Source organism: Manacus candei, unplaced genomic scaffold (genome assembly GCF_025592945.1).
Source record: "Manacus candei isolate 608988 ecotype Guabito, Panama unplaced genomic scaffold, ASM2559294v1 h1tg000043l, whole genome shotgun sequence".
Taxonomy (NCBI): Eukaryota; Metazoa; Chordata; class Aves; order Passeriformes; family Pipridae; genus Manacus; species Manacus candei.
The window spans coordinates 17,790,618-17,815,899 of NW_026138091.1; the positions used below are offsets into that span (position 1 = coordinate 17,790,618).

General features: G+C 38.7%; 1 protein-coding gene across 6 annotated transcripts in view; it reads left to right on the top strand.

The window, feature by feature from the left end:
- CPED1 (cadherin like and PC-esterase domain containing 1) overlaps positions 1-23,598 on the top strand; it is a 146,495-nt gene extending 122,897 nt beyond the window's left edge. For 4 of the 6 annotated variants that reach the window (XM_051795420.1, XM_051795421.1, XM_051795423.1 and 1 more), the window contains 6 exons: positions 3,004-3,140; positions 12,274-12,494; positions 12,758-12,859; positions 13,652-13,739; positions 15,483-15,629; positions 20,507-23,598. In XM_051795420.1, coding sequence (XP_051651380.1) covers positions 3,004-3,140; positions 12,274-12,494; positions 12,758-12,859; positions 13,652-13,739; positions 15,483-15,629; positions 20,507-20,734 — 923 coding nt within the window. In that variant the 3' untranslated portion in view covers positions 20,735-23,598. Of the gene's footprint in view, positions 1-3,003; positions 3,141-3,554; positions 3,684-12,273; positions 12,495-12,757; positions 12,860-13,651; positions 13,740-15,482; positions 15,630-20,506 lie in introns of those variants that run through there. The other 2 variants (XM_051795422.1, XR_007905883.1) reach the window with 2 other exon arrangements.
- The last annotated feature ends 1,684 nt before the right edge of the window (positions 23,599-25,282 follow it).

A 25,282-nucleotide genomic window follows, 5' to 3' on the forward strand; every position in this document is an offset into this window, starting at 1 on the left:
AATAATAACTGGTTCAAAAATGCATAAATTTAGATGCATCATTTGAAAAAGCTATGTAAATATAAAACCTACAACTATTCTGTTAGCATTAAATGTTAGTGCTTCCTATACACATCAGTTTGTCTCCATATATCCTTGTTCTCAAATCTTTTTTTATTTACTACTAATCTTTAGTATATGCCAAAAAATGATCTATTTTTTCTTAATATACCTAGAGAGCTATTGAATATAAACCAAACTATTTAAAATAAACTTTTCAAAAGGTACTTATCACTTACAATTGCCAAAGTTTAAACTTTTATTGTTCAGATATTTTGGCTCCTCAATATTCGTTTTATATAGTTCTACTTTTCTGGTTTATTACCTAAAACCAGATCAGCTCATAAATGTATGTAATGTTAAAAAGAAAATTTCATAAAATGAGGGATCTCCTGTGTTCTAGACATTGCCAGAACTTTTTTGTATTTGGTGTGAAAGAAAAACTACAACATCAGGAAAAAATATTCAGTTTTCATATAATTTTAAAATATAAAACACTGCCTGAAACAACTCTCAGATCATTTATGAAGAGCTCAACAGTAGCAGTCTTGGAGTCCAGAATTCAAAACAACTAACCATTCTGTCTCTGCTCTATTACTCAAAAAGCACAAAGCAGTAAAAGATGTTTGCATAGCAACTGTTGCTGGGTTATCTGAGACCTAGCACTTTCCAGTCTCTTCGTACAACTACTATGAAGTTGAGAATGACTCTTTAGTCATGGATTGCAAAGTGTGTGCAGAGGGAACTAAGGGCAAGATCCACAAGTGACAGTAGAGGGCAATTGAAGGGTCAAAGCATTCCTGACACCAGTGGTGGCCAGTAGACCACAATCTGGAACAAAGGACCTCAAAACCAAAGGATGGTCAGCACAAGTAAGGGATTCACAGCAGCTAGCACTGGGAGGCTACAAGCAACAGGAATTGTCTAAATTCAGCCTTTGGTTTCCCAGCTGAGCAGGACATTCATTTGGAAGAACACTCCGTGCTCCTGAACCTAGTTATTCACTTTGTACCTTTAGATAAAGATTCAATTTAACCCCTTGATAAAAAGTCTACATAGGATCTTGCCCAGGGGCCAAAGTTCAGATCTCTGTTTTTACACAAAAATTTCCAGGTTACAAGCATGTTATTTTCCCGTCCTAATGAATTTTGAACTTTAAAGTGGTCCTCAGCTGGTAAGAGTAGGGAATGTTTCTCCTAACAGCTGGGTGATTAGGATGCAGAAAATGCAAGTTTGAAACTCCTCTGAGCCAGAAGCGTGGAGCATCTCTATCTTCCTGCTTGCACTCTACCACCATGGTCCTGAGTTTCCTTCCTTCCCTCCTTCCTCCATGCTGCTTGCCCAGCACAGCCTTCATGAGGCACCCATGCCCGTGGGAACCAAGGGAGCCAGGTCATCCTCACTGACCCACAGCATGGTAAAAGCCAATTTCCAGGTTTTTCTTTAGGTTCAGTCTGCCATAATTTACTCCACATCATCTGCAAGTGCCTCTAAGGCTGGGATGAGCATGTTCTGCACAGGGCAGGGTAGCCATAACTGGTGTTGCATGGTCGTGGCACTGTGGGATGTTTTCTGCCCTTAGATGTACTTATGTGGGCTCCCATACAAACAATTCTTGATGCTTTTATCTGGAAGGACTTCTTTATCTGCTAAGACAACTCCCTCTGCTGCTTTCAAAAACATATTCACTTGGATTTTTGGCTAAGTGCAAGCACAGGCTGCCTCCCTGGAAATTCCTGTGCTCCTGAGTAGCAGCTGACTCTCCCAAGGTCGCTGGCATCCCACAGGGTTGCTTCGCTCAGCAGCCCCCTCAGTCCCTGGCCTGATAAAAAAATGTCAATATACAGCCTTGCGGTTTTTGCTGGAGCTTCTTGTGCAGCAGCAATCCATCACACCCAGCTGGCTGCTGACCTGCTGCCTGGTAGCAGCGTTGGCAACAAACTCTAAGACCAGGTCTACTCTGCAACCATTTGCTTTTGGAGCTATTTTCTGGGCAGTGTTGAGGAACCCATCTGTGCTAGCAAGGCCTGATAGCATTGACACAAGGATTTGGGGGCCTCTGCACTCTTCCTTGTCTAATGCCTTTAATCAGAACAAAAGTAGGTTTTGCTGGCAGAGCTACATAGTCCCTGGGAGGTGTCAGTACTGTGTACTTATATGGGCTAGAAAAAGTGTTTCTTTTGTTGATCTGAATATAAAGGCTACTCAAAAGTTTTCTGTCTTCCTTGAGGGATTAAATCCATCAGGCTTCCAGTAGGATTTTGGAAAGGCATAACTTTAGAAAACAAAATAATAAAACCGTTCAACCTTTGGTAAGGGATTGTTAAAACCCACTGACCTTTGGTAATCCCACTTTATGCTCCTAATCTGCAAAATAATTTTTGAAAATAGGGATAAGGCTTTAATAAATCACATACATTATTCATCTCACCTTACTGTCATCTTCTGAAATTTATATGTGCAATCTGGGACAGTCCTATGAACTCTCACAAACTAAAGTTAGTATTTTTTGAGGGAAAGTCTTCATCCTGCTTCATTTTTCTATTGGGTACTCTCAACCAGCCATCCAGCCTTTAAATGTTTAGTTGTAGATGAGAATGAACCTTGTCTTCAGGCACTTCTGAATGTGAATATTTTCTTTTTGCATTCACTCCTCACCACTTTTCCCTTTCTTGTATCTCTTCTCTTGAAAAAGGACAAGGTGCTACAAGAAGGCAACATGAACTGAGAAATAAACCCATGAACAGCTGTCAGATTTGAGCATTCACAGCTCTTTTGGGGAAAGGAAAAACTCCTACCCTAGCTAAATGAAATGGAAGGAAATAGTCTCCTCAAAGGGTTAGAGGGCATTTAATTTTGGAAAAACTCCCATGACAAAATACTCAAAAACATCTTGCTTCCTGCGCAATAAAACCATTCACAAAAATACAGAGGAGGTGCTGACTTCCCATTGCTGTTTTCCAGGGCAGTGGATTGTCCCTTGCCTCAGCTGCTCTGACAACAGGACCTGTGACTGGAGAGAAATAACGTGGCAGCCCCATGGCTGCCGATACTCTGTGCTAGCCAAGCCCGAGCTCCAGCGCTGTGTGGAGGGCAGAAGGGTATGTAACAGGTTTTACATTTTAATTCATTTTATCTACCTGGATATTAGTCCTGAAGATTTCAAAATTCTTTGATGTGTGAGAAAAATCCCTTTTTATTATAACTGGAAAAATATTCAGATGAAAAATCCACGGGGATAAAAAACAACCATTATCCATAATTTAGCCTCATATGCAGAGGCAGTTGTCTGCTGTCATTTCACATGGGATCTCAAGACCTATGGTGTATGTGGTTACCAGTCAGACCTGCAGTGAGTACACAAGGATGGCAAATGGAGGATGTTGTTGCATTGTTGTCACAGTTTGTCTCACATTTGACATGCAAGTCGATTTTCTTTTTCTGCATACCTAATGCATGGCATTGCTTGTGCACACTAATCTTACCAAGTCTTCTCGCACATTCTTTTCTTTTAGTGAAGCTTCTCAGGTGATTGCTTGGAAATACAAGGTCCCCTTAATAAGCATGCTATGACTGTAAAACTGTTGAGAGCGAGCTCTGATCTGAGGCTCAGGTACCTTACTGAGGATACAAATATCCAGAAAGTAAGTAATTAATTGTTATAAAGATGTTAAAGTGTATTGCCTAGGTAAGAAAACAGTAACTAAAAGCAACTTTTTGATAAAATCGAAGAGCATTTCTATATAGATGAATACAAAAATAATAGTCTTTCAATTAACATTTTCTCCTTCAATTCTGTAATTTCTTGCCCTGCAAAATGTACTTTATTGCCATTTGGCTTTGTTTCTGCCTGTGGTTTTCTCAATTACTATAAAGCTGTGCATTTCTCTTAACATATTTTTCTAAAATAATATTGGTTTATATGACAGAGTAGAGGCTTGATTTGCTCCTCATGTACAAAACAAGCACTTCTGGGTTGACCACTGCAAAAATAGACAAGAAATCGATAGCTTTGCTTTGGTCTTTAATTTCCATGGACATCAGGCTGCTTCAATAAGCAAACACCTTTTGGTTAGGCAATTGAAGGACAGCAGAGGAACAATACACCACTGTGGAAGTGGATTGCCAGGGTATTGCTGGGAGGATTTGCTGGTGTTCCCACCTCCTGAATCTGACCACTCGCGTTCACCAGTGTCAAAAATATTTGTTAAGAGTCCATTAAAACCAAGTATATGAAATGACTGTTTGTCAGCTTAATTTCTTAATTCAACTTCCATGATGTTCTGACTCTCTGAGGTCACTGATCTATTCCAGTGTCAGATGAGACCCAGATCCTACTTGCTCTACATTAACACCATGCAAGAAAAATCTCTGTAAAACTGATTGCACTTGTTTTCCATATCTTTTACATAAGTCACCTGACTTTGTCTGATAACCTTTTCTGCTCTGTAGAAATCTGCTGAATCACTCCTGTTACCTTTGCACAGATGTATGTTTAGCTGGTTTATTCTTTTAAAGTCATTACTCTAAAGTATGTTCCCCTTTTGGTATATTTCCCCTGTGTCTTTCCCTCTCCTATATATTCCCTTTTTGTCATCACTTTGGAGTGATTTTAACTTTGTGTGATGTTTTGCAATAGCATTTTTACTTCCTTCACCAAATGAATAAAGGTAGAGTATGAGTTAACTCCCTTTTTTCAGTGGAACTTAAGAACTAAGAGAGAATTTCTTCATACCAAATGTAAATGAATAAAAATGATTCCCTGCTTGGCTGATAAGATCCTGATTCTACCTGTTGTAAGTCAAACTTTAGAATTACTTTATACAGTCTAAGCGATGTAGTAGAAAAAAAATTTCAGGGGCTCACTGCAAAAGGCTTTTGCCTGTCTCATATGTTTTAGACACCTGGATCTTTTATGGAGGAGCTACTGAGTAGCCAGAAAGATATAATTATTGTAAATACATTTTTATTACACAAGAGATTTTTATAAAGATCTATAGATATTTATATTTCCTCATTTGTGATTTTAGTTTCAATTCATTACATGCCTTGTCTTTAAGTAGTACAGACATCTGAGTTTCCAGAAACAGGTTTCAATGCTAGAAATGTAAGCAGATAGCAAAAAAAAGGATGAGTGCAAAACACAAGGGCAAAAGTCATCAGTCCAATTGAGGATACTGAGATAATCTAGAACGCTCTTTGATTTACATTGTCATTTGCTGAAGTTACCTAAGAACAACACAACTCATTTGTGCGTCCACTTCTCAAAAAGGGCTCAATTAACCTGCGTGCCTCTGTATTCAGGGTTTTTGAATATTCAGCTTGTGTAACTCTGGTCTCTGGAGTTCAGAATTCTTTAGGAAGGACTCATGTATCTACATCTGAATTCTTCCTGAAAGTTTATTCTGAACTAAGGCAATAAAATCTCTGTAAACCCCAGATAATTACCAATCCTTTCTCGGGAAAGCAGAGACATGTATTTCTGTAGCCTCTTTCGGTCCAATGACATCGAGCCTACTGTCAACATTCTAACAACCCTCTGTGACTGAATTTCACACCTGAATACCTTCATAAAAAATTCAGACATGCAAAATTGCACCAGGAGTCACAGATAAAGCAAGTAGTGACATTTGTGATTCATTAAAGTTTCTGATTTTTGTCCTGGAAAAAAATATAATTTGTTTTCAGGATTCTGATCTGCTGACTATAGTTCTTACAATTTAAAACATCATTTGTGTAAAGTATTCAATACTGTCCTGCATGAAATCCTTGTCTTTAAACTGGAGAGACAAGGATTTGATAGATGGAACATTCAGTGTTTAAAAAATTAATTGGGTGGTCACACTCAGAGAGTTGTGTTCAGTGGCTCAATGTCCGAGTGGAGAGCAGTGACAAATGACATGCCTCAGGGGTTGGTACTGGGACCAGTGTTGTTTAACATGGAAAGTGGGATCAAGTACATCCTCAGTAAGTTTGCCACCCAGCTGTGTGGTGCAGTCAACTTGCAGAAGGGAAAGAATGCCATCCAGAGGGACCCTGACAGGCTTGAGAGGTGGGCTTCTGTGCCTCATGAAGTTCAACAAGGCCAAGTGCAAGGTCCTGCATCTGTGTCAGAGCAATCCCAAGCACAAGTGCAGGCTGGGGTGATGACATATAATGTAAAGTGAATGTTCTTTTTGTCTGAAATGCAGCACACAGAAGATCAACTGTATCTTTAAGTGCAATCCTTCTGTTTTTCTCATGTTTCATAGAACACTGATAAAATGCAGCACATAGATATCTCTTGCTCTTTAGTTTCTTTTATTCATTTACCAATATTTCTGAAATATATTTATGATCACCCAAGCTGACCACTTCTTTCCTATCTGCATCATAATTAGGCCTTCAAAAATGCTTTCTAATTTGTTTTCTAACTCCAGGCTACTTTCATGTCTTATGTTAGAATTTGTTTGTTTTCCAAAGCTCATCTGAAAAAATGGAATCTCCTTTCTCTATAAAAGAAATTAATTTTCCCTGGCTGTGACTTCCAGTTGATTTCACATCATCACTAACTGCTATTTCAGTTTGTATGCTTATAAAACTGTGCTTGAGCTAACTTGTTTCTGTGTGTTATGGTTTAACCTGGCAGGCAGCTAAACACCACACAGCCATTCACTCACTGCCCGACAGTGGGATGAGGGACGGAATCAGAAAAACAGGTAAAAGTTGTGGGTTGAAAAAAAGACAGTTTAGCAGAATGGAAGAAGAAAGGAAAATAATAATGATAAAAAATATACAAGGGAAGTGATACACAGTGCTATTTCGCACCACCCACTGACCAACAGCCAGCCAGTCCCTGAGCAGAGGTTGTCACTCCCCAGCCAATTCCCCTCAGTTTTATTGTTCAACATGATACCATATGATTTGGAATATTCCTTTGGCCAGCTAAGGTCAGTTATCCAGGCTGTGTCCCCTCCCTGCTTCTTGTGCTACCCAGCCTCCTTGCTGGCAGGGCAGAACAAGAATCTGAAAAGTCCTTGACTTAGTGTAAGCACTGCTCAGCAACAACTAAAACATCAGTGTCTTATCAACATTATTCTTATTCTAAATCCAAACCACAGCACTGTAACAGCTACTAGGAAGAAAATTAGCTCTACCCCAGCGAAAACCAGGACACTTGGTTTCATAAAAATGTAAGACCACCTGTAGTGAAACAATAACATTCAGGCTAATGGAGACATAAGAAAGCATGTATGTGCACAAAACGAGTTTTATGAGGTCTTATTTTGCTTTATGATGTGTTAGCAAGAATAGTAAGTGATATTTTTGCATTTCAAACACAGTAAACAGGAAAATTTTGAAGTGCTGTGCTTAAGGTTGTTCTGGCTGAATAGATTTTCATTCAGTCCACTTTTCATATCTGCAGTCTTTTTTCTCCTTCATTTTAAACTCCAAGTCTAATGAGATGCAGACTGTGTCATTCTTAGGGAACTCCACACTTATGTTCTAATTGAATCAAAGAAATTGGTAGTCATAATAAAATATCATATCTGTATTATATTGGCTCAACAAAATTCTCTCTAACTGTGGTTAATGACTTCTTACTGTAAGACATATACAATTGTATTAAGACACGATGCTTTGATTTTTGTACAAGAAATTTTAAAAATGGGTGGAGGAAAATGGATTCTAACAGGTTATTATTTACCCAATTAGCAGCATATAGAAAGTTGGCCTCAACAGCAGGAGGGATATATATTTTGCTTCTCAGTGAGAAATACTACCCAGAGTTTAGTCTTATAATTAAGCACCATTGAGCCATGTGTAATTAAGAACAGGAAATATGAAAAGACAATATTTGCTGAAGTACTTAAAATTCAGCTGTTAAAACAGGAATTTTAGCTTATAATTTCTTAATAATATTTTAGAGTTAAGTGGTGTTTTGAACTTACAGGTGTTTAAATTTCCTAAGTGTGGTTAATTTATAATGATAGGTCTGGTTAAGAATTGAATTCCACTATGCTTACACAATCTTTCAAAGCCTTTAAGCTGTAATGGAATTTTTCACACAAAATATTTGCAAGAAAACATCTGTCTGTGTGAAAGTGTTGTTCTTTGTCTGGTAAAATTATAACCTTATGTATGACTGATCCTTTAGTCATCCTGTAGACAAATCCTCATTGACTTGAACAGTACATGACTAAGCCTTGTGCCAGACGTGTAAAAAAAAAAGAGATATGAGGTATTCTACACACCTGAGCCATCATCTTCCTTATTATTGTCATAGTCATCCCTAGAACCTTTGGTTGAAATCATATTAAATACTGCATGGCATATGCAACTACAGTGAGTTCATGCAACTGTATAGAAATAAATGTGCATACAGTTACCACACATTAAATTACATTGAATGATTAATTCATCAAAGCTCTTGGGTTAGCTGAAGGACATAGGTTTTCTTCCTCAAGCTGAACACCACTTTTAACCTTTGAGGCTTCCAAGCATTTGCTGAAAATGAAGCTGACTTGCAGAACATGAATTTTGAAAGATGCTTTCTGATGGTTTGCATACCTCAACAAAATGTGCTTGGCCAGCTCTGCACAAGGGCAGTTTGAAAAGCAGGTAGGATTATGTACAGGTGTCCTCTTCTTCCACCTAATTTCTTTTTATTTAGAGAGAAGAATTTTTTTATTTTTCCAGGATTTACACTTCTCACAGCATGGTTGAACCAATAGTTAGAAGCAGATAGTTGAATGCAGACAAGGTCTTAATGAATGGATGCAGTGTGTGTGCAGATTTGCTGGTGATTTGCTATTCATCCACCAGCCTGGGGTGCATTGGATTACAAGGAATGCACACCTATCTTTCTGTCTGACATCTTCTCTAGACTTAGGGCAGAACATTCCCTTCAATATCCCAGCACACATGGTCTCCAGAGAATGACTGTCGTTACCCTCCTGTGATGACTGCAAACAGACTACAGCTAGAGAGCAGGGACTGTAGGTTTCAGATACTGCAGTCCTAGTGTTAATGACATATCTTTCAACAGTGCTGTAATATCACTGTGAAAGATGTAGCTGGAGTTAAACAAATTTGCTTGATTCCAGTTATACAGTCCTGATGTAGCTCTTATCTGCTTGAACAGCTAGACTTCTTCACTGAAAGCTCATATGGTTCTGTAATTGACTGACACCTTTGAGAGTGACCTACGCTTTTGATCTGCCTCTCTGTACATCCACAAGTCCACTTTGGTTCATTTCTTTCTTCCCCACTTACATCAAGTCTCAAGTATTCTCTTAACCGACCTGTTCTGAGAGTCTGTGGTAATTTCACAAGTGAAACAATCTGTATTCCTCCCCAGTGGGATGTTGCCATCTGTCTCAATCCTGACTCATCCTGTTCAGCCACACCTTCTCCTAGAAATAAGTATACATTCCCAGATGGACACTCAACAGCATTAACTGTCTGATCTAATTTCCTGACCTCCTGCTTCACCATCTCATAACAAGTTCACTTAAGAGTGAAAATGGAGATGTTCTGAGACTCACAACAGCCTTTGGAGATAGGCTGTGTGCAGTCTCATCAATCTTGTGATGATATTTGAAGTATGTCAGGGCTGTAACAGTTACCTGTTTCATCCAGTTATACTAACTATCAGAAGGAATCTGCTCTGACTCCTATCACCTCCATCACATTTGCAGAACATCAGGACAACTATGCTAAAGCCCACCTGATATTTTCATATGGTGCCCAGCATCATGTCATTTATGAACTAGAGCTGCCACTTTAAGACATAATTGTACCTATCTTGTCACTAAATGACTGCACATAGTGCCCTTCCATCTGCAAACCTGGCCAGCTAGGTACCCCAGGGAAGGCTTGAAAATTCATTCATGGATCCACAGCTTATATGTGTGTGCTTGTGTAGGTATAGAAATTGTAAAGCCCTACAAGGCTAAATTATTTAGTAGTGTGAATTGGGACATGTGTGTGTGTTTTGCTCTAATTTTGACACATCCAAAGAATAGGAAAGAGACTGATGAGTCGATCTTTGATGCTCTGCACTGTTTGAGACTTCGGAAATATTTAGCATGACACTTCACACTTTAGTTGATAGTAAATGCACAGTGTTGGCAAAAAAAGATATCTGTGCATCATTTTCATTGGCCTTAGCCATAGTTCTTCTCTCCTTTTTTTCATGAAGTTTGTTGTCCTGCTATTTGAAACGAGTGGTAGATGAGATTAGACCAAACACAGTTAGAAGGAGAAAGTATCTATGAGAATCCTTATCACAGTAGAATGAAGAATGAGATAAAAATGCCAGATCTGCCCATTTAGTGTAATAGCTGAATGTGCTCCTTTGCAATTCCCATGTGCTGTGATAACAAAATAGTACTGTATGTTACTAGAAGAGAAACAATCTTGGATGTTCTACCAATTGCAGTACATGTGTAACTTGGTAGTGCCTATTTGTTATTCTGCTAATGATGTGTTGTGTTTTCACAAAAATGTTCTCACCTACATTACAAGCTAATGATATCCTTGCCTGCTAATATCTGAGAACTACTTTTTAAATAGATATGCATCTAGATACTACAGTGATGGACTCATGAAATGGAGATTAAAGAGACATGGATATAGGCAGACTGAAGAAATTAGGAGATTTTGCAAGCTAAAAAAATTGTCGCTTAAAACCTCAGGTTAATCTACTTTAGAATTAGGACATATTCTAAGCATAAACTGTCTTCCTAATTATAAATAATTGTATGTATGTTTGTGTCTGTCAGAGAGGGAAAAAGAGAATATCCAAGGGATCCAAGGATCCTTGACTTCTGTGTGTCATGTTATGCTTGATTTAAAGTGGTTTCTTCTGACACAATGTGAAAAGCTGGAAACCCCCTTGCATATGAGAGAAGTGCTTGTTCAGTGCAAGCATGAACAGCAGCTATTTCAGAATTTCCTCTGTGGAGAGGCTTTGAGAGGTCCAGGACAGGAGGTAGAAGAGCCTCTATGCACTTCGTGTTAGTTTTAATTTGTTTGCTACCATACATAATCTATCAAGGGCTTCTCTGCAGCCCTTGATATGCCCATTCTCAGCCCTGACACCAAATTAGGGTATGTTCCTCAAGGGAATAGATAAATAGAGATGTATTAGATGAGAGAAGTCCAAGATGCTTCCACCACATAGAATCTCTAAAAAAACACTTTGGAAATGTATTCTTAAACATGAAATCCTGTGCAGTCTCAATTTTATTTGCATAATCAAATATTCAATCTGGAAGTGGTAAAATATCAAACCCCAAACCAAATTAAGAAATGAAACAACAAAACACCAGCTTACAGGGTGCTACCTACCCTGAGTGCCAGAGGAGGTAGGAGAAGCTGCATACTGTTGTGCAGAGAACAGGGCTGTTACTGTGTTATGGTTCTGTGGGGTTTCTGACTCCCAGTTTTACATTTTTGGTCCTCAGTGTGGATTTTTGGCTGAGGTGACTGTGGTAATTGATTATGCACACAGTTTCATTGGCAAACCGCAGTGAAGCTGGGTTCTCGTAATATTTTGTCATTGCTTACCTGCTTCAGCAGGAGGAACTGCTAGTCCTATCCACTAAAAATAGAGCAATTGCATTAAAAAAAAAACAACAAACCACTAAGTTCTGTGGTCTCCAAATACAGAGATGTTTGATTTGTCAGAGGACTGTAAGAATGAATAGAAACAAGCCCAAATGACTTCATTCATGTGCAAGTTCAGAGTAGCAGAGCAGAGACTGCTATACCTAAAGTACTTCCATCATCCTGACAGCATTTCTAACTCCCTTTATGGAAGACAGACATTAATCAAGACATGCTGTGTAGGAACAAATCACATGAAAAATTGAAGGAAAAAAAGCAGGAAGCTGCAAGCAATTACGACAGCAGTTGTGTACTAGCAATTGGAAGGATATATACACATAAGCAGAAGAAATTACCACCAAGGATGAAAAATGCGGGGCTAACTATGCAGCTATAGCCATCTATAACCTGCACTTTTTGTCTTTGAAACACATAATATTTTTATTAATCAAATCACACAGATTTTGCTAAAGGAGAACTTTAGTATTGAGATGTTAGGTCTGGAGAACAGGCAGCTCACAGAGGTATTACTTGAACATTATGAGAAGGGTTTAAAGACCTCCTGAGCAGCTGTATTTTTTTCTAAGCTTTTGGTTTCTGGATTGTACAACTTCTAAGTCATATCTTTTTTTCCATCTAAAGATTCTTTTTATAGGTGACTCAACTAACAGAGGGATGATGTACTATCTAATAGAAAGAGTGAATAAGACTCTTCAGGAATGGCAAAAGACTCATGATGTTAAATGTTATCATAATATCAATGAGGGGAAAACATTTATCAGTTACTCCTACTACCCCCAGTTCTGGATGAATGCAAACCAGAGACCAAGTTTTGAAAAAGCACTGGAACAGCTGCTGCAGAGGTACTGTACAAACTCTGTTGTACCCTTGTTTGTATTATTGTTCTATTCGCAAATGTGTTTAACACATTTCACAATTAAAGATGGTAAACTATTACGCATAACGTGTGCAGACCATGTTGTGTGATTAAAAAAATAGTAGAAAATTACATCAGGCCTCTGATCAGGGTGCCAGATACAGTTCAGTGAAATGCAATGCAATGCAGTTAAAATGTTTGCCATCTGTTTTAAAGCAAGATGTGTTGTTTTTCTTTTCTGGGTTTCAGGTCACGTCCCCTGGAGAACACAGACCAGACTGTATTAATTGTAGGTGGTGTTCAGTGGCTTAATTCCAATCACCTGCAAATTATCCAAAAGGTGTTGAGCAGGTAATGCTATGTACTTGGTGTTATTCCAAGTTTTGATATGATAAATTATGAGAAACAACAATTTTTAAACACAAAAATTTCATTTGTTTTTTCATGGGTGTGCATTTAAATGGCTTTGAAAAAAAATAAATATACATTGTCTTTTGATGTTTCTGTTAAGTAAATATTCAAGGTGAGGCCACACCAGTGTCCTGCTCTACTCTGCAATGGTGCAGCCTCACCTTGAATATTGTGTGCAGTTTTGGTCATCACAATATAAGAATGACATTAAGCTACGAGAGAGTGTCCAAAGGAGGGCAACGAAGATGGTGAAGGGCCCTCAGGGGAGGGCTGCTCAGTATGAGGAGCAGCTGAGGTCACTTGATCTGTTCAGCCTGGAGAAGAGGAGACTGCGGGGAGACCTCATTGCAGTTACAACTTCCTTGTGAGGGGAAGAGGAGGGGCAGGCACTGATCTCTTCTCTGTGGTGACCAGTGGCTGCACCCAAGGGAATGGCCTGAAGTGGTGTCAGGGGAGGCTTAGGTTGTATATTAGAAAAAGGTTCTTCACCCAGAGGGTGATTGGGTGCTGGAACAGGCTCCCCAGGGAAGTGGTCACAATATCAAGCCTGCCAGAGTTCAATAAGTGTTTGGATCATACTCTCAGGCACATGGTGTGACTCTCAGGGTATGGTCCTGTGCAGGGCTAAGAGCTGAACTTGATGATCCCTGTGGGTCCCTTCCAACTCAGCATAATCTCTGATTCTGTGATTAAAATGTTTATCCTTTTTTTTTTTTTTAATTTGCCAAACAGGGAAAATCTATCAAATATCCTGGTAATTATCAAATCCATAGGCATGGGCTTTCACCTCCCGGTGGATGGAATACATTCTCTATCACAAGTAAGCTATAGTACATTTTGAATGTATTTTCATGGAAGACTTGTCATTTCAGCATTAATTTTGCTGTCTGGTCAAAATACGTTACAACCTCTGCTGAACAAGCTTTAAGCGGATCAAAGAAAGATTAGTGTTTGTATTTGCTCATACTGCTTACTAATATGGATTCAAACCAATTCGCCTTATTTCAAGGATTCCACTGCAATCAGAGAGCCACTGGAGATGCTGTGCTTGGTCAGCTGTCCCAAGAACCAAAAGAAGCTCCAATATTAATCCTCTTGTCCAAGTTGAGAAATTGAGATAGGGATAAGCAGACTGCTCCTTGTACCACATTGAGCACAGGCCCTTCACAGGCTTCCTCCGTGTTTACTGCTGGATCAGATTCACTGGTCTGGCTGCATTGCATAACTCTCATAAATCTACCTTAACTCACCTGTGAAACCAGACCATTACAGAGCAGCTGGAATGTACTGGTGAATCCAGCCTGTTATTTGTATGTTAATAATATGTTACAGTTAGTTTAAATCATATCCAAGACCCTCAGAGTAACAAATGGCCTCATTTCAATGCGCTTTTGTAACTCATTCAATTCAATATTTTTATTTAGAATTTGGACATTAATTCTCTATTCTCTACACATAAAATGCATGGATGAGAAGCAGTAGAGGGCAGAACGGAGTGCATGATGCCTACCAGCACTGTGTGTCATGCTCCAGCTATTCACAGGTGTTGAAAAGAGAAAATTATTAGCTTTCATAGATTACATACAGCACTCCTTTCACACTGGGGACTGGTGTCTGCGTCCTTTTGCATCCATAACACACTGCTGTATTCAGTGTGTGACTTACTGCTACTCTCACCCTTCTTTCTGCTACAGAGACTACCCTGTCTGATTTTGCCAATTCTTTCTGTCTAACTATTTATCTACCTTTTCTCTACCGAATGTCTTCTTATTGATTCAAACAATTTTCTTAATTTATCTGGATGACCACAATAGAATACAGTAGGGAAATTGTTGTCATCAACATGAAGAAACATTTTCACAGCTCCTGCCACAGGTTTCAGTAGAGTTCAGTCCTAGGAGGAAGAAGAATTTTGATGCAGGGTAGATGAGGCAAGAATAAAAAGAGTATTAAAGGCTTTTGAGGAGTACCTTTTTATCTTTTTTTATTCAGTAAATTGGCAAAACTCCAGAAATCAACTATGATGAATAACTGACGTTCTTTTTCAATATTGGAATCATATGCCAAATTACCCATGTGGTTTGGGTGCTCTAGGCTTCAGGACTACCACAGCTACTCTCAAAGCTCTTCTATCTGCAGTGTCCAATCCACCACCTTGCCTCCTTCATGGTTAAATTTTTTTCTATTCTTGGCCTTCCTGCAGTATCTTCAGAAATAGATACTGCAGTTGTAACTGTTCTTCAGTATAACCATTTTTAAGATACCCATGTCCTTTACTCCTTTTTAAGCAACAGCCTCAATGAATTTGATTATATTTTAAACAACCTTGAAATCTTCCTGTAAAGGAAGCTGCACAACTACTGAAAAGTAATTGTAATTTCTGCAAACATCTACAACAGCCTTGGAGTAGCAGCTATTTCCAAGAGTGAATTTATAGTAATTCATGCCTGGAGTATAACATCATTGCTTATTCAAAATGCAGTTTTGCTATTCATTTCCATGACACAATACCCCTTAAACAGCCCTTCTGACAAGACATTGCAATATTTTATCTGGAATGCAGGCACAAATACAAAACCTGTGGAATGAAAACTTGATTATTCTGGATACAGCAAAAAATTTGGGCTATGAAGTGGTTGACACCTTTGTCATCACCATGGGACGTTACAAGGAATTCCTGCAAGGGAAGTGTGGTTGCCATTTCCATGAGGTAATAATTTACACTTATATAATTTCCAGGTATTTAAGATATTTTAACTGTCAGGTGCTTAGAAACGAAAAGGTATGCAATGAGGTTAGCATTTGTGACTCAAAGTTAGGCCTGAATACAAATCATGGGTATAGCAGTTTGTACAGGGCGCTTGTCCCTCGCTGCTTGGAGTGTAAGGCCACCCAAGGACAGGCTGAACTGCTGTAGTGATAATTCCTCAAAATAAGAATAAATGTGCTCTTCTGCAAAGGTAACTCATATAAAAGGATGTTGCACAGTTTCCAGGTTCTTATATTATTTGTTATGTGTTATATATCCCTGCTGCTTCTTCATGGACTGAGTTTATCTTTTTGCCGTACCTCAGTCTTGCATGTTTTTTTCTGATGGCTTCCCAACTGAGCAGCTCAGTGCACACACATCAAATCATACATACAATTAAAATGGAGCTTAAAATTGAAGGACCAATCTCACTGCTATGTATCTGTTTTCCCTTGACTGAGAAAAAATTATCTGGGATAGTTACAGTAACCAACTATACAAACAGAAGTGTAAGTGAGAAATTGCCTGTGATGCTACATTCTTCATTCTTATGAACTGAAATCTGGATTGTTTAACAAAAGATTAGGAAACTACCTCAAGTTATTTAGCTAAAATCTGTTTATAGCCATAAGACTGGGATTGTCATATCTTTCAGAAAGATTGCGTTTTCTCTGAGTGATCAAAAGAGAGGTGGAAGTTTTGATAGAATGAAATACAGAATGAGAACAAATTGTTACTGAAAAGTTAAAATTGGGGGGCAAAAAGGGTGCAAAGAAAGATGGCTCTCTGAAATCAAGAGTTAATAAATTTATAATGTTTCATAGTCAGCTGGGGGCTTTTAGCCAATAAGAAGCTACGAGTTGGAAAAAATCTCAGAAATTTGATTACTGACTAGAATAATGACACAAGTAATTTGATATGCCATTTAGAATACAAAAACTTAATTCTCATGGAGAAAATACTAGGTGGTTTTTTTTTATTAGAGTTATCAAAAGCGCATAAGTGTTAAAAAAGACTAGCACCACACAAGTGAAATGCTAGTATTTTTTCAGCATAATTTTAGGAATTTGTTTTCTGTCAAAATAAATTACTTTAAGTAAGAAAGACCGTCAAATGTTTTCTGAACCTCTCAAGGATAAACCGCCTTTGCTTATTTTGCCAAGTCATGCCGATTTTTCTGTAAGCCTCACTTCTGGCCAAACCTGTTCCCAGGACCTGAATGTGTTCAGGGTTAGCAGAGAAGCTCTGTAGAGTTTTTCAGGTACAAAGATGGGCCATGGCACCAGGAATGAAGTGGAGGTACTAATTTTTGCTGTGAAAAAATATTACAGCAAAAAACAACAATCTAAAAATAAAGGTGCCTTCATCAGACACCCACAGTATACACTGGAAACCAAAATATCCTGTGGCTAATTAAACCTACGAGTAGTTTAAACTAAACAAACCGAAATTCAGCGGTGATGGTCATAAAATTCAAGCATAGGCTCCAGAGTGTCCTTGTGGTGTCTGCATATGCGTAGCAAGTCTATTTTCTTGTAGCCTGTGGATTATATTTAACTCTCTTAGACACAGCAGAATAAAACAATAACTATAAAGCTTTGATTTTTCTCCATAAATACACAGGCAGAAATATTATCTCAAACACAGTCTACCAGACAGCAAATGCATTTCCAGAAGAGTCTGGGGAGTCAATTGACTGGAATTGGTTGGGACTCTGCTCCGGTATGAGGCTGCCTGGGACAGACCACAAGTTTGGGAGTGTTATCAGACCCATCTGATCTCTAGTGCCATGTGTCAGCCTCACAGCTGGTTTCCACCTCAGCTCCCCAGCAGCTCACATGTTTTCAGGCCATTGCCATGGCCTCTGTAGTGCTTTGGGACCAAAATCAGCAGGTGTGGCTGGTTAACCAGTCCTTTAATCTACTCTGCTCAGAACTTGAGAGGCACAAACACAGCTCAGTACAAATGGAGTTAGAAAAACGGAGTAAGTCACAGAGCACATATTTATGTAATGGATAAATCATCCCATGGAGTAAATGCCTCCCTCCATTTCACCCAGAAAGCTGTATTAACCCTTTTTTGTCTAGAGCACAGATGTTGGTGTCTTCGTGGGTCACTGCGGATGCTTGTCACTTCTACAGATCTTACAAGCGAAAAGGAGAGCTTCAAAGGGAAATATTTCAGATGCTTTGTATGGAACTGGGTGGAAAACAGCAGGGTGTGATCAGTCATCAGCATTTTTCATGCACTCCCCCATCATTTTGTATGAGCTTGTGTTCAGATTTGCTCTTGTTTCTGTGCCGGAAGAATCTCAACAGAAAGTATGTGTTTCTGGGGAGGATCACTGGAGAATTTGGCCCACAAAACTGTTGTTAATGAGGCTTGAGAGGTCATTGTGCCTAAAAGAGGCACAGATATGCCCAGGAGAATTCATCAGCAACTAAAATCCAGACTTGATCCTTGAGGAAAGCAAAAAGAAAGTCCTTGAATGCTTTTGATACCTCGTTAGTTTTAACAGTTTTGTCATCAGCTTATTTCTGCATCCTGGCATCCTGGCAAGTGGAGTTTCATCAGGTGCTGAAGCAGTTTGCACTAGGAAAATGGCATTTTGCCTCTGAGGACAGAGCCAAGAATACTGTGTAAAACCCCAGCACTTTTCATGTTTTCTGAAACCAGATGAGATAGATTAAGTCTGTTGCTTTGTACTTTCATTTGCTTTCTCTTAAAAAAATGACACTCCTAAATGCCCAGAAGATGACACTCCCCTATAATTGCCATCTGAGCTAAACCATGGCTGTGCTGGAAGGGGGGACTGGCCATTCTCTGCAGTAAAAAAACAAGAACTGAAATGCCCTCAGCAGTTCTCATTTAGTTCCCAATAACTGTCTGAAGAGAAAGCTGTTTCCTCTGATTGTCCTCAAAAATTGAGTTCCCACCAACCCACTTCAGTGGGTCTTTAGGGTGAGCCTGATAGCATAGAAATCTGCACCTCTGTAGAGCCTACAATCTTTGCTCAGATTGCCAAGGGATCTGGGCTTTCAACAGGATTATGTTGAGCTGAGACAAACTATCTTGCATAACCCTGGTACTTGCTGCCCAAACAAACTTCTAGTTCTGTGCACACATGCAAACTTGATTTTTTACTTAGCTCATTCTTTTAAAATGCTTATGGAGAAGCAGATTGGGCAGCACTTATAAAGACCATTATAGAAGCTATTTTTAAATTCAGATTTATTTCCTATTTTAATGGCAATGAAATCAAATCATGGTCACAACACAGAAACTAGCAACCTTGGGATTTTGGTATCTTAATCAGTGGCTGGCTGACTGCTGGATGAACATTAGAGTGCATTCCTGGGAGATTATGCCTAACAGGAATGCAGTTTGGGTGATTGGTTCAAGGTGGCATCATTTTGAAATAGTTATAAGATTTAAGGCACTAATTTAGAAAAATGAACCTGCAGTAACTGAATAAAAACAAATAATAGCCCTTCACTTAGCTGTATCAAATTGATCAGAGGATATATTAATTTTCTACATGGGTAGTTCCTGGTCCTTTCTCAGTTCAGCTGGCTTCCTCATAGCCTCTCTGCTCAATCTTTCAAGCCTTTGCATATGTTACTCCTTCACTCACACTTAATTTTGTCTGATTTGTTTTGTTTATTATAATATTCACTACATATGAACATTTATTCTGGTTGTTCAGTGGCAGTAAATATACCTTATATTTTTGAAAAGCTAACATGCTTCTGAATAAATATGTGCATTAATAAATGAATTCTGCATTTTCAAGCGTCTGCTGTGATTGATATAGCAGGAAAACTGATGGGCATCAGAGCTCTCAAGTCAGCATATGTTTACTTTTTAAAAAATAAGTTAACCACCTGTCTCCTTTTCTGCTTTCTCTGGATTTGCCACTGCTGGGGCTGAAGTCTTCTGTCCTGCATATGCGCAAGGTTCTGAAGTTTTGCCTCTCTTGAAGTTGCTTCATTATTCATCAGTAACTGAGTGTTCACTGAGACAAGATCTTCAGCATTTCACAGGAGACCACCCTCCCCAGTCATTAGGCTCCTGACAACCATACCTTTCACTTTCTCTCTTATTAGTCCCATGGGCATTTGTTTATTCCATTCGAGTTGAACCTGATAATCCCAGAGCTTTATACATACTTGAGGGGCCAAGGTGCATCATTCTTTGGCACTAGTTACTGAATCATGTTGTGGTTTTGTCAGGTGATGTGAGGTCATGTGAGGCCCTGGGGACAGGGATGTTAAATTTCACCATAACTCCCTTCTTGGAGAAACATGATACATGAGTGTTTTCATCTTAACATGGGGGTGGGCCAGGTTTGCATCACGACCTTAGAGTGAGACATTCTCATAGTTGAGACAAGGCTCTTAGCTGAGTCACAGTATTTGTTCCTCAAGTGCTTAATATCAGAGCAGGATTTAAACCTTTCTGCAGTTTGGGGCTGTCCTTTGTTTTTTTCACATGCTGAATATAGAGACAAGCTCTGAGTATGAATTTTATTGTTTTCCATAAACTGTCTCTAATGAAGAGAACAGAATGTATTTTACATTAGAATTAGCGTTACAGAATCTACAGAGTATAATGGGCCGATGCATTTAGATTTCAAGACTTAAGATCTTGCACTTTAGTTAGTATGTAACATAACAAGTTGGCCATTAAAATACTGTTTGCGAGCAACTTGCAGCTCAAGGTAAAAGTATCAGGACCTGCTTTGTGCACAACTGCCGTAGCATTTGTGTGCACACAGCTGTGTATCTGTCTTTCTAGATGCAGGCAGAAAGCACTCACATATGTCATTTTTTTTGCAGGTGGTGAAATCCAATCCCTCTGAAGAACAGCCACACATAACAATGACGTTATCAAGGCACTATACACTGGGGAAGTATTTCGGTGGTCAAAGCAAATCATCACAACTGCAGGACTATGCAACAAATTCTCACTCCCCATATCATGTCCGAGGTCCAATAAATCAAGTATATTCTGAAATCCTTCTCAGCAGGCTCTGTGCAAGTAAGAGGGAGCTTGTCAGCACATAACCTCTCTTGGATATAGTGCTGGTACTAGAGAAATACCACTACGGGAGTGACAATTGAAGGATGATTGAGAATTTTGACATGCTTCCTTGACTGACTGAACATACACACAGAGTTTGGGACATGTGGTATTTTTTCAAAAACATTATGAAATTGAGATATGCCCTGGTAACTCTATTGTGTCAAAATGGAAGGTGGAGAGAAGAGAGGAAGTTACTTGAACTGTTGCCAAAGACTAGAACAGCTGTAGCTCAAGCAACTGTGTATTTATGATAGTAAAGAGAGAGAAATATATTTACTTGAACATTTGGAAAGGACTGCTTCAGTTCTTCAGCACTATATAGTTTTCTATTTATAGAGACACTGTAATATTTGAATGTATTTAGAAACTGACTACATTCCATTTTAAAGAGTTTTATTTTATATGGATAGATTCCCCCTGAATATCAAACCTTTTCTCGTTATACACTTGGTTTATACAACTGAAAATGTCTATTAGCATTTTACTGATGATGCCAAGTTTGAACTCTAGTGTTTTTAGTGAAAACACACCTCTTCTTTATATCTTAGATGGAAGAGATATCTACTCTATTTTTTTGCATGTTCTAAAGCTAATAGATAGATTCCTTACACTTGAGAATGAGTGTAACAGTTTCAATGTAACATGTAAATATAGCGAATTTGTTAACATAATTTTATTTATGGTTCCAGTTTAGAAGAGTGCCCATATGCAAGAAGAACACTTAGATAAGTGCTTCAGTGTCTACCTTGGCCTGTGAGCCAAGCAAGTATTCTTCCCACATGGAAGTGCCATTTCTTTCATGATTTTCATAAAATACTTGCCAATGTGTGAAGCCAATACCACAAACATAAGAAAAATCCCCTTTTCAAGCACACATAAAAACTTCAGGATCTGGTTATTAATCTGTCATGAGGAGCGTGCGATGCAATGGCAGCAGGAGATTTACTGCCAGCATCCCATGCTTGGCAGGGACAAGACCTTTTGTGAATGTTAGTTTCAGTTCAGACCTTCTCTGAACTGCAGTTTCATGCTGGAGCCCAGCTACATCAGCAATGTTTGCAGACTTTCTGTGAGTGAAGCCCCAGGGAGAGGCTGTCTGCTGGTCCCCTGCCACAGTGTTGGCAGCCCACTCATTCACAGTTATGGTGCCATGATGGGAAACCAAGCACAGTCCAGGTTTAACAGCTGAGTGACAGGTTAATGGCAACCTATAAGACTGTTGTCCCTACAAATTATCCAGTTATGGATTTTCATTAATCCAGTCATGCAGCAGGCAATTAAGGCACCACTCTCTCCCACTATCGTTAGAGAAAGGAGTCTGAACCAGGTAAGTGCAGGTCTAAGAAAAGATCTACTGACTCTGTGTCATGCTTTCCCTTCACAGTTTTACATATAATCCTCCATTAGCTTCTAATTTGGGAAAGGAAGCCTCAAAGCATGTCACAGAATAAACAAATTATAGCAAGGAATCATCATCTTATTTACCTTAGTAGTGCTAGTAGAAGTAGGGCTAACAGTTCATGACACAACATTTGGGGTTTGCCAAAGATCCTTAAACTCAACAGTCTGTATGCCCAGCTATAGTTTTGTGAATTCATGCTCCTTTAGGTGAGATATGTAGGGATGCAATGAGAAATTGTTATGCAGTATGGAGTTTGGCTTCCTAGGTAATAGGAGTATCCTCAAAAAGAGGATCTGGCACGTCTAGTTTAGGAGACCTTCCACTATGCTGAAAAAGCTCCTAATTTAGACAATTACTCACATTTTGTGAGATGGTGTGATTATCTCTGTTTCTGTAAAATATGCTGCTGATTGCTTACAGTAAATGTCTCCAAATTTCTATGTAAGGTTTTCCCTGGTGTGGAGCTTTGCTTGAAAGATGGGTCAGGAGCTGCGCATAAATACAGAAAAAACAGCATTTGTTTTTGAGCAATATGATTATCTAAAGAATATTGTATGCAAATTATATAATATATTCTCTTGGGTCTGGAATTCCAGAGCTTCACAGCCTTAAAGCTGAAAGATATAATATCATGTCATTATTAATAGGCGATGCAAAATACGGTCAGATGTCTTCAGTATTAAGATGATCAATAATAGGTGTATTACAATTCTGCTTCTGTTAAGATATGGAGGTTTTTTGGTAGCTCATTTAAATCCACATGCTGTTACTGCTATTGTTCTGTACACAAATGTCTTTAAGGTATGAACTGGGTTTTTATGTTTGGGTTTTTTTAACCAAAGCCTATTGATGAAAAGGAAAGAGCTGACTTTGTTATACTGTAGCTGATATCAGTGAATGTGCAATTCATGAGTTCTAGTTTCACCACAAAATGGTTTACATGTGCTGTACACCCAGATGTCTTAATGTTTTCCAAATCCTAATATTTTTCAAGTGTTTTAAGTGGATATTTTCCTGTGTTTTCTATTTCTTACATGTCTATGTACATATATATTTGTCTGTACAGAGTCATTGGTACAATTTGCAAATTGATCTTTATTTAAATGAGTTCTTTGAATAAGCTTTTTTGAACACTATATATGATCCATGTAGTCTTAGGAATAAATAAAGGAAATGCAGACTAAAACAGGTACCAAGCTACATTTTCATTATGTAACTTTAAAATATATCTAGCATCTCTGGGTATGTGAAAGATGAGAGCTGAGATTGACATGCAAGGATCGCTTGCTCATACACATTAAAATTTATGGATTAAGACAATAAAAGAATCACTGTGTTTGTATTCCAGTGAGAGTATGTATTGTTATCAATGATTTACTCTAGAATTATCATATCTGCTGTGATGTTTTGCCTAAATAAGCATTAAAGTGTTCCTATATTCCATATATTTACCTCAGTCCCATTACTTACCATTAAAATAGCAAAGGACCTAATTGTCAAGCTGAGTTCCACCTCCTAACACAGATATAAGTGGCCCTGAAATTGGTGGTAGGATTGAAATATTCAGGCTGGGAAACAAGTACACTGAAAAGTAAAGTTTCCTGCTCAAACATTCCCAGCAGCACATGGAGTTTAGAATAGAACTGGGGTATACTTTAAGTACAGGTGGAGAGAGACTGGAACTATGCTGCAAAATAAATACTCTGACATACAGAGCAGTAACCTCAGCTCTTATTACATCCCTTTAAACTCTAGCTGAAGCTGGAGCATGATTTACCAGTGTCCAACGACACTGCATTGCAACTCCTCGTCTCTCATATTAAATATTACATAGATGTTGAACTGTGAGTTTGAGCCTTGCAGGATAGATGGCCACCATGATCAAGTCCATCCTAATGAGTATCTTTGGAATAACTGGCTATAATAAAAGAAGATTTCTCTATTTGTAGGGAAATGCCTTGAGAAGTCATCTCTTTCACAGTGTTAAATACAAGGCCTTTGTTTTTCTCTTCTGTCACATATTTAAGGGACATCAAAGTCAGTTTATTTGCTTAGTGGGTGGAGTTGCAGGGCATCAAATTACCTCAAGGTTGAAATAACCACTAATAGTTATGCTTCTGTTGCTATGTTGAGCCAAAGAGAATGCTTTGAAGATGCAGATATGTGTGATATTAAGTTGACTGCAGTCCAGGGATCTTTCAGATTACTTTTTTAGAGTAAAGCAATTTTTAGAGGTGCAGTGAACTATTTGGCATAGAGTCAAACTGCTAAACAAGTCTCTGTAGGCTTACATGAAAAATACAGTCTTACCTTCTTGTTTGCTTGCTAGCCTTGCATCTGGCTTGTTTTACCTCACTGTTATGACTATCTGTACTGGCCCTACTCCACATTAGTCTTTTTTTCAGATGACCTTAGAAGTTTGTGTTTCATCAGCCCAGCAACTTCTGGAAATCTAAGATGTGACTGTTGCAAATTCATGCATTTTTCACAATTCTTCAAAGTATCAGTGATTAATTTAATGTTTTTGTCAATTCCAACAGCAAAAGATCTAATGAGTGCTACAGAGGTAGAACAAGCTTCTTGTCTGGGGCAGTGATTTTCTCTGATGAATTTAAAACAGCTGTGTTGTGTTAAGTAGTTAGTTTGCATTAGCACTTAGCTCTTCATGGAGCTTGCCCTTACCAAGCAAAAATCCATCTTTCAAACTCCACCACCATCTTTGCACTTGTAAATCTTCAAAACACCAGAACAGTCAGTGTATAATGCAGGCATACCTGTGTATTGGTGCTGCAGTATTTACTGGTACCTTCACACTATCCATTGAACAGAAAAGCTCTGACTACACAGTAAAAATATGCATTTTAGCCTTACTCGCCTGTGGTTTGATTGTACTAAAAACAGTGCTACATGACAGTCCAGGCCAGTACCTACTCAAGTCATTAACCTGAACGGTCAAGATGAGCCTGTAGGGTCACAACAGGGTCTCCTGCAGCACAAGTTTCTCTCACAATGGACTTCTACCTTTTCTAGGTTCTTTCATCTGGCTGGTTGGCCAGCTCCTCAGCACTTGTGGTAGCCCTTCCTGCAATCCCTCAAACACGTTCAACGACCTTGGCAAGGGACAGCA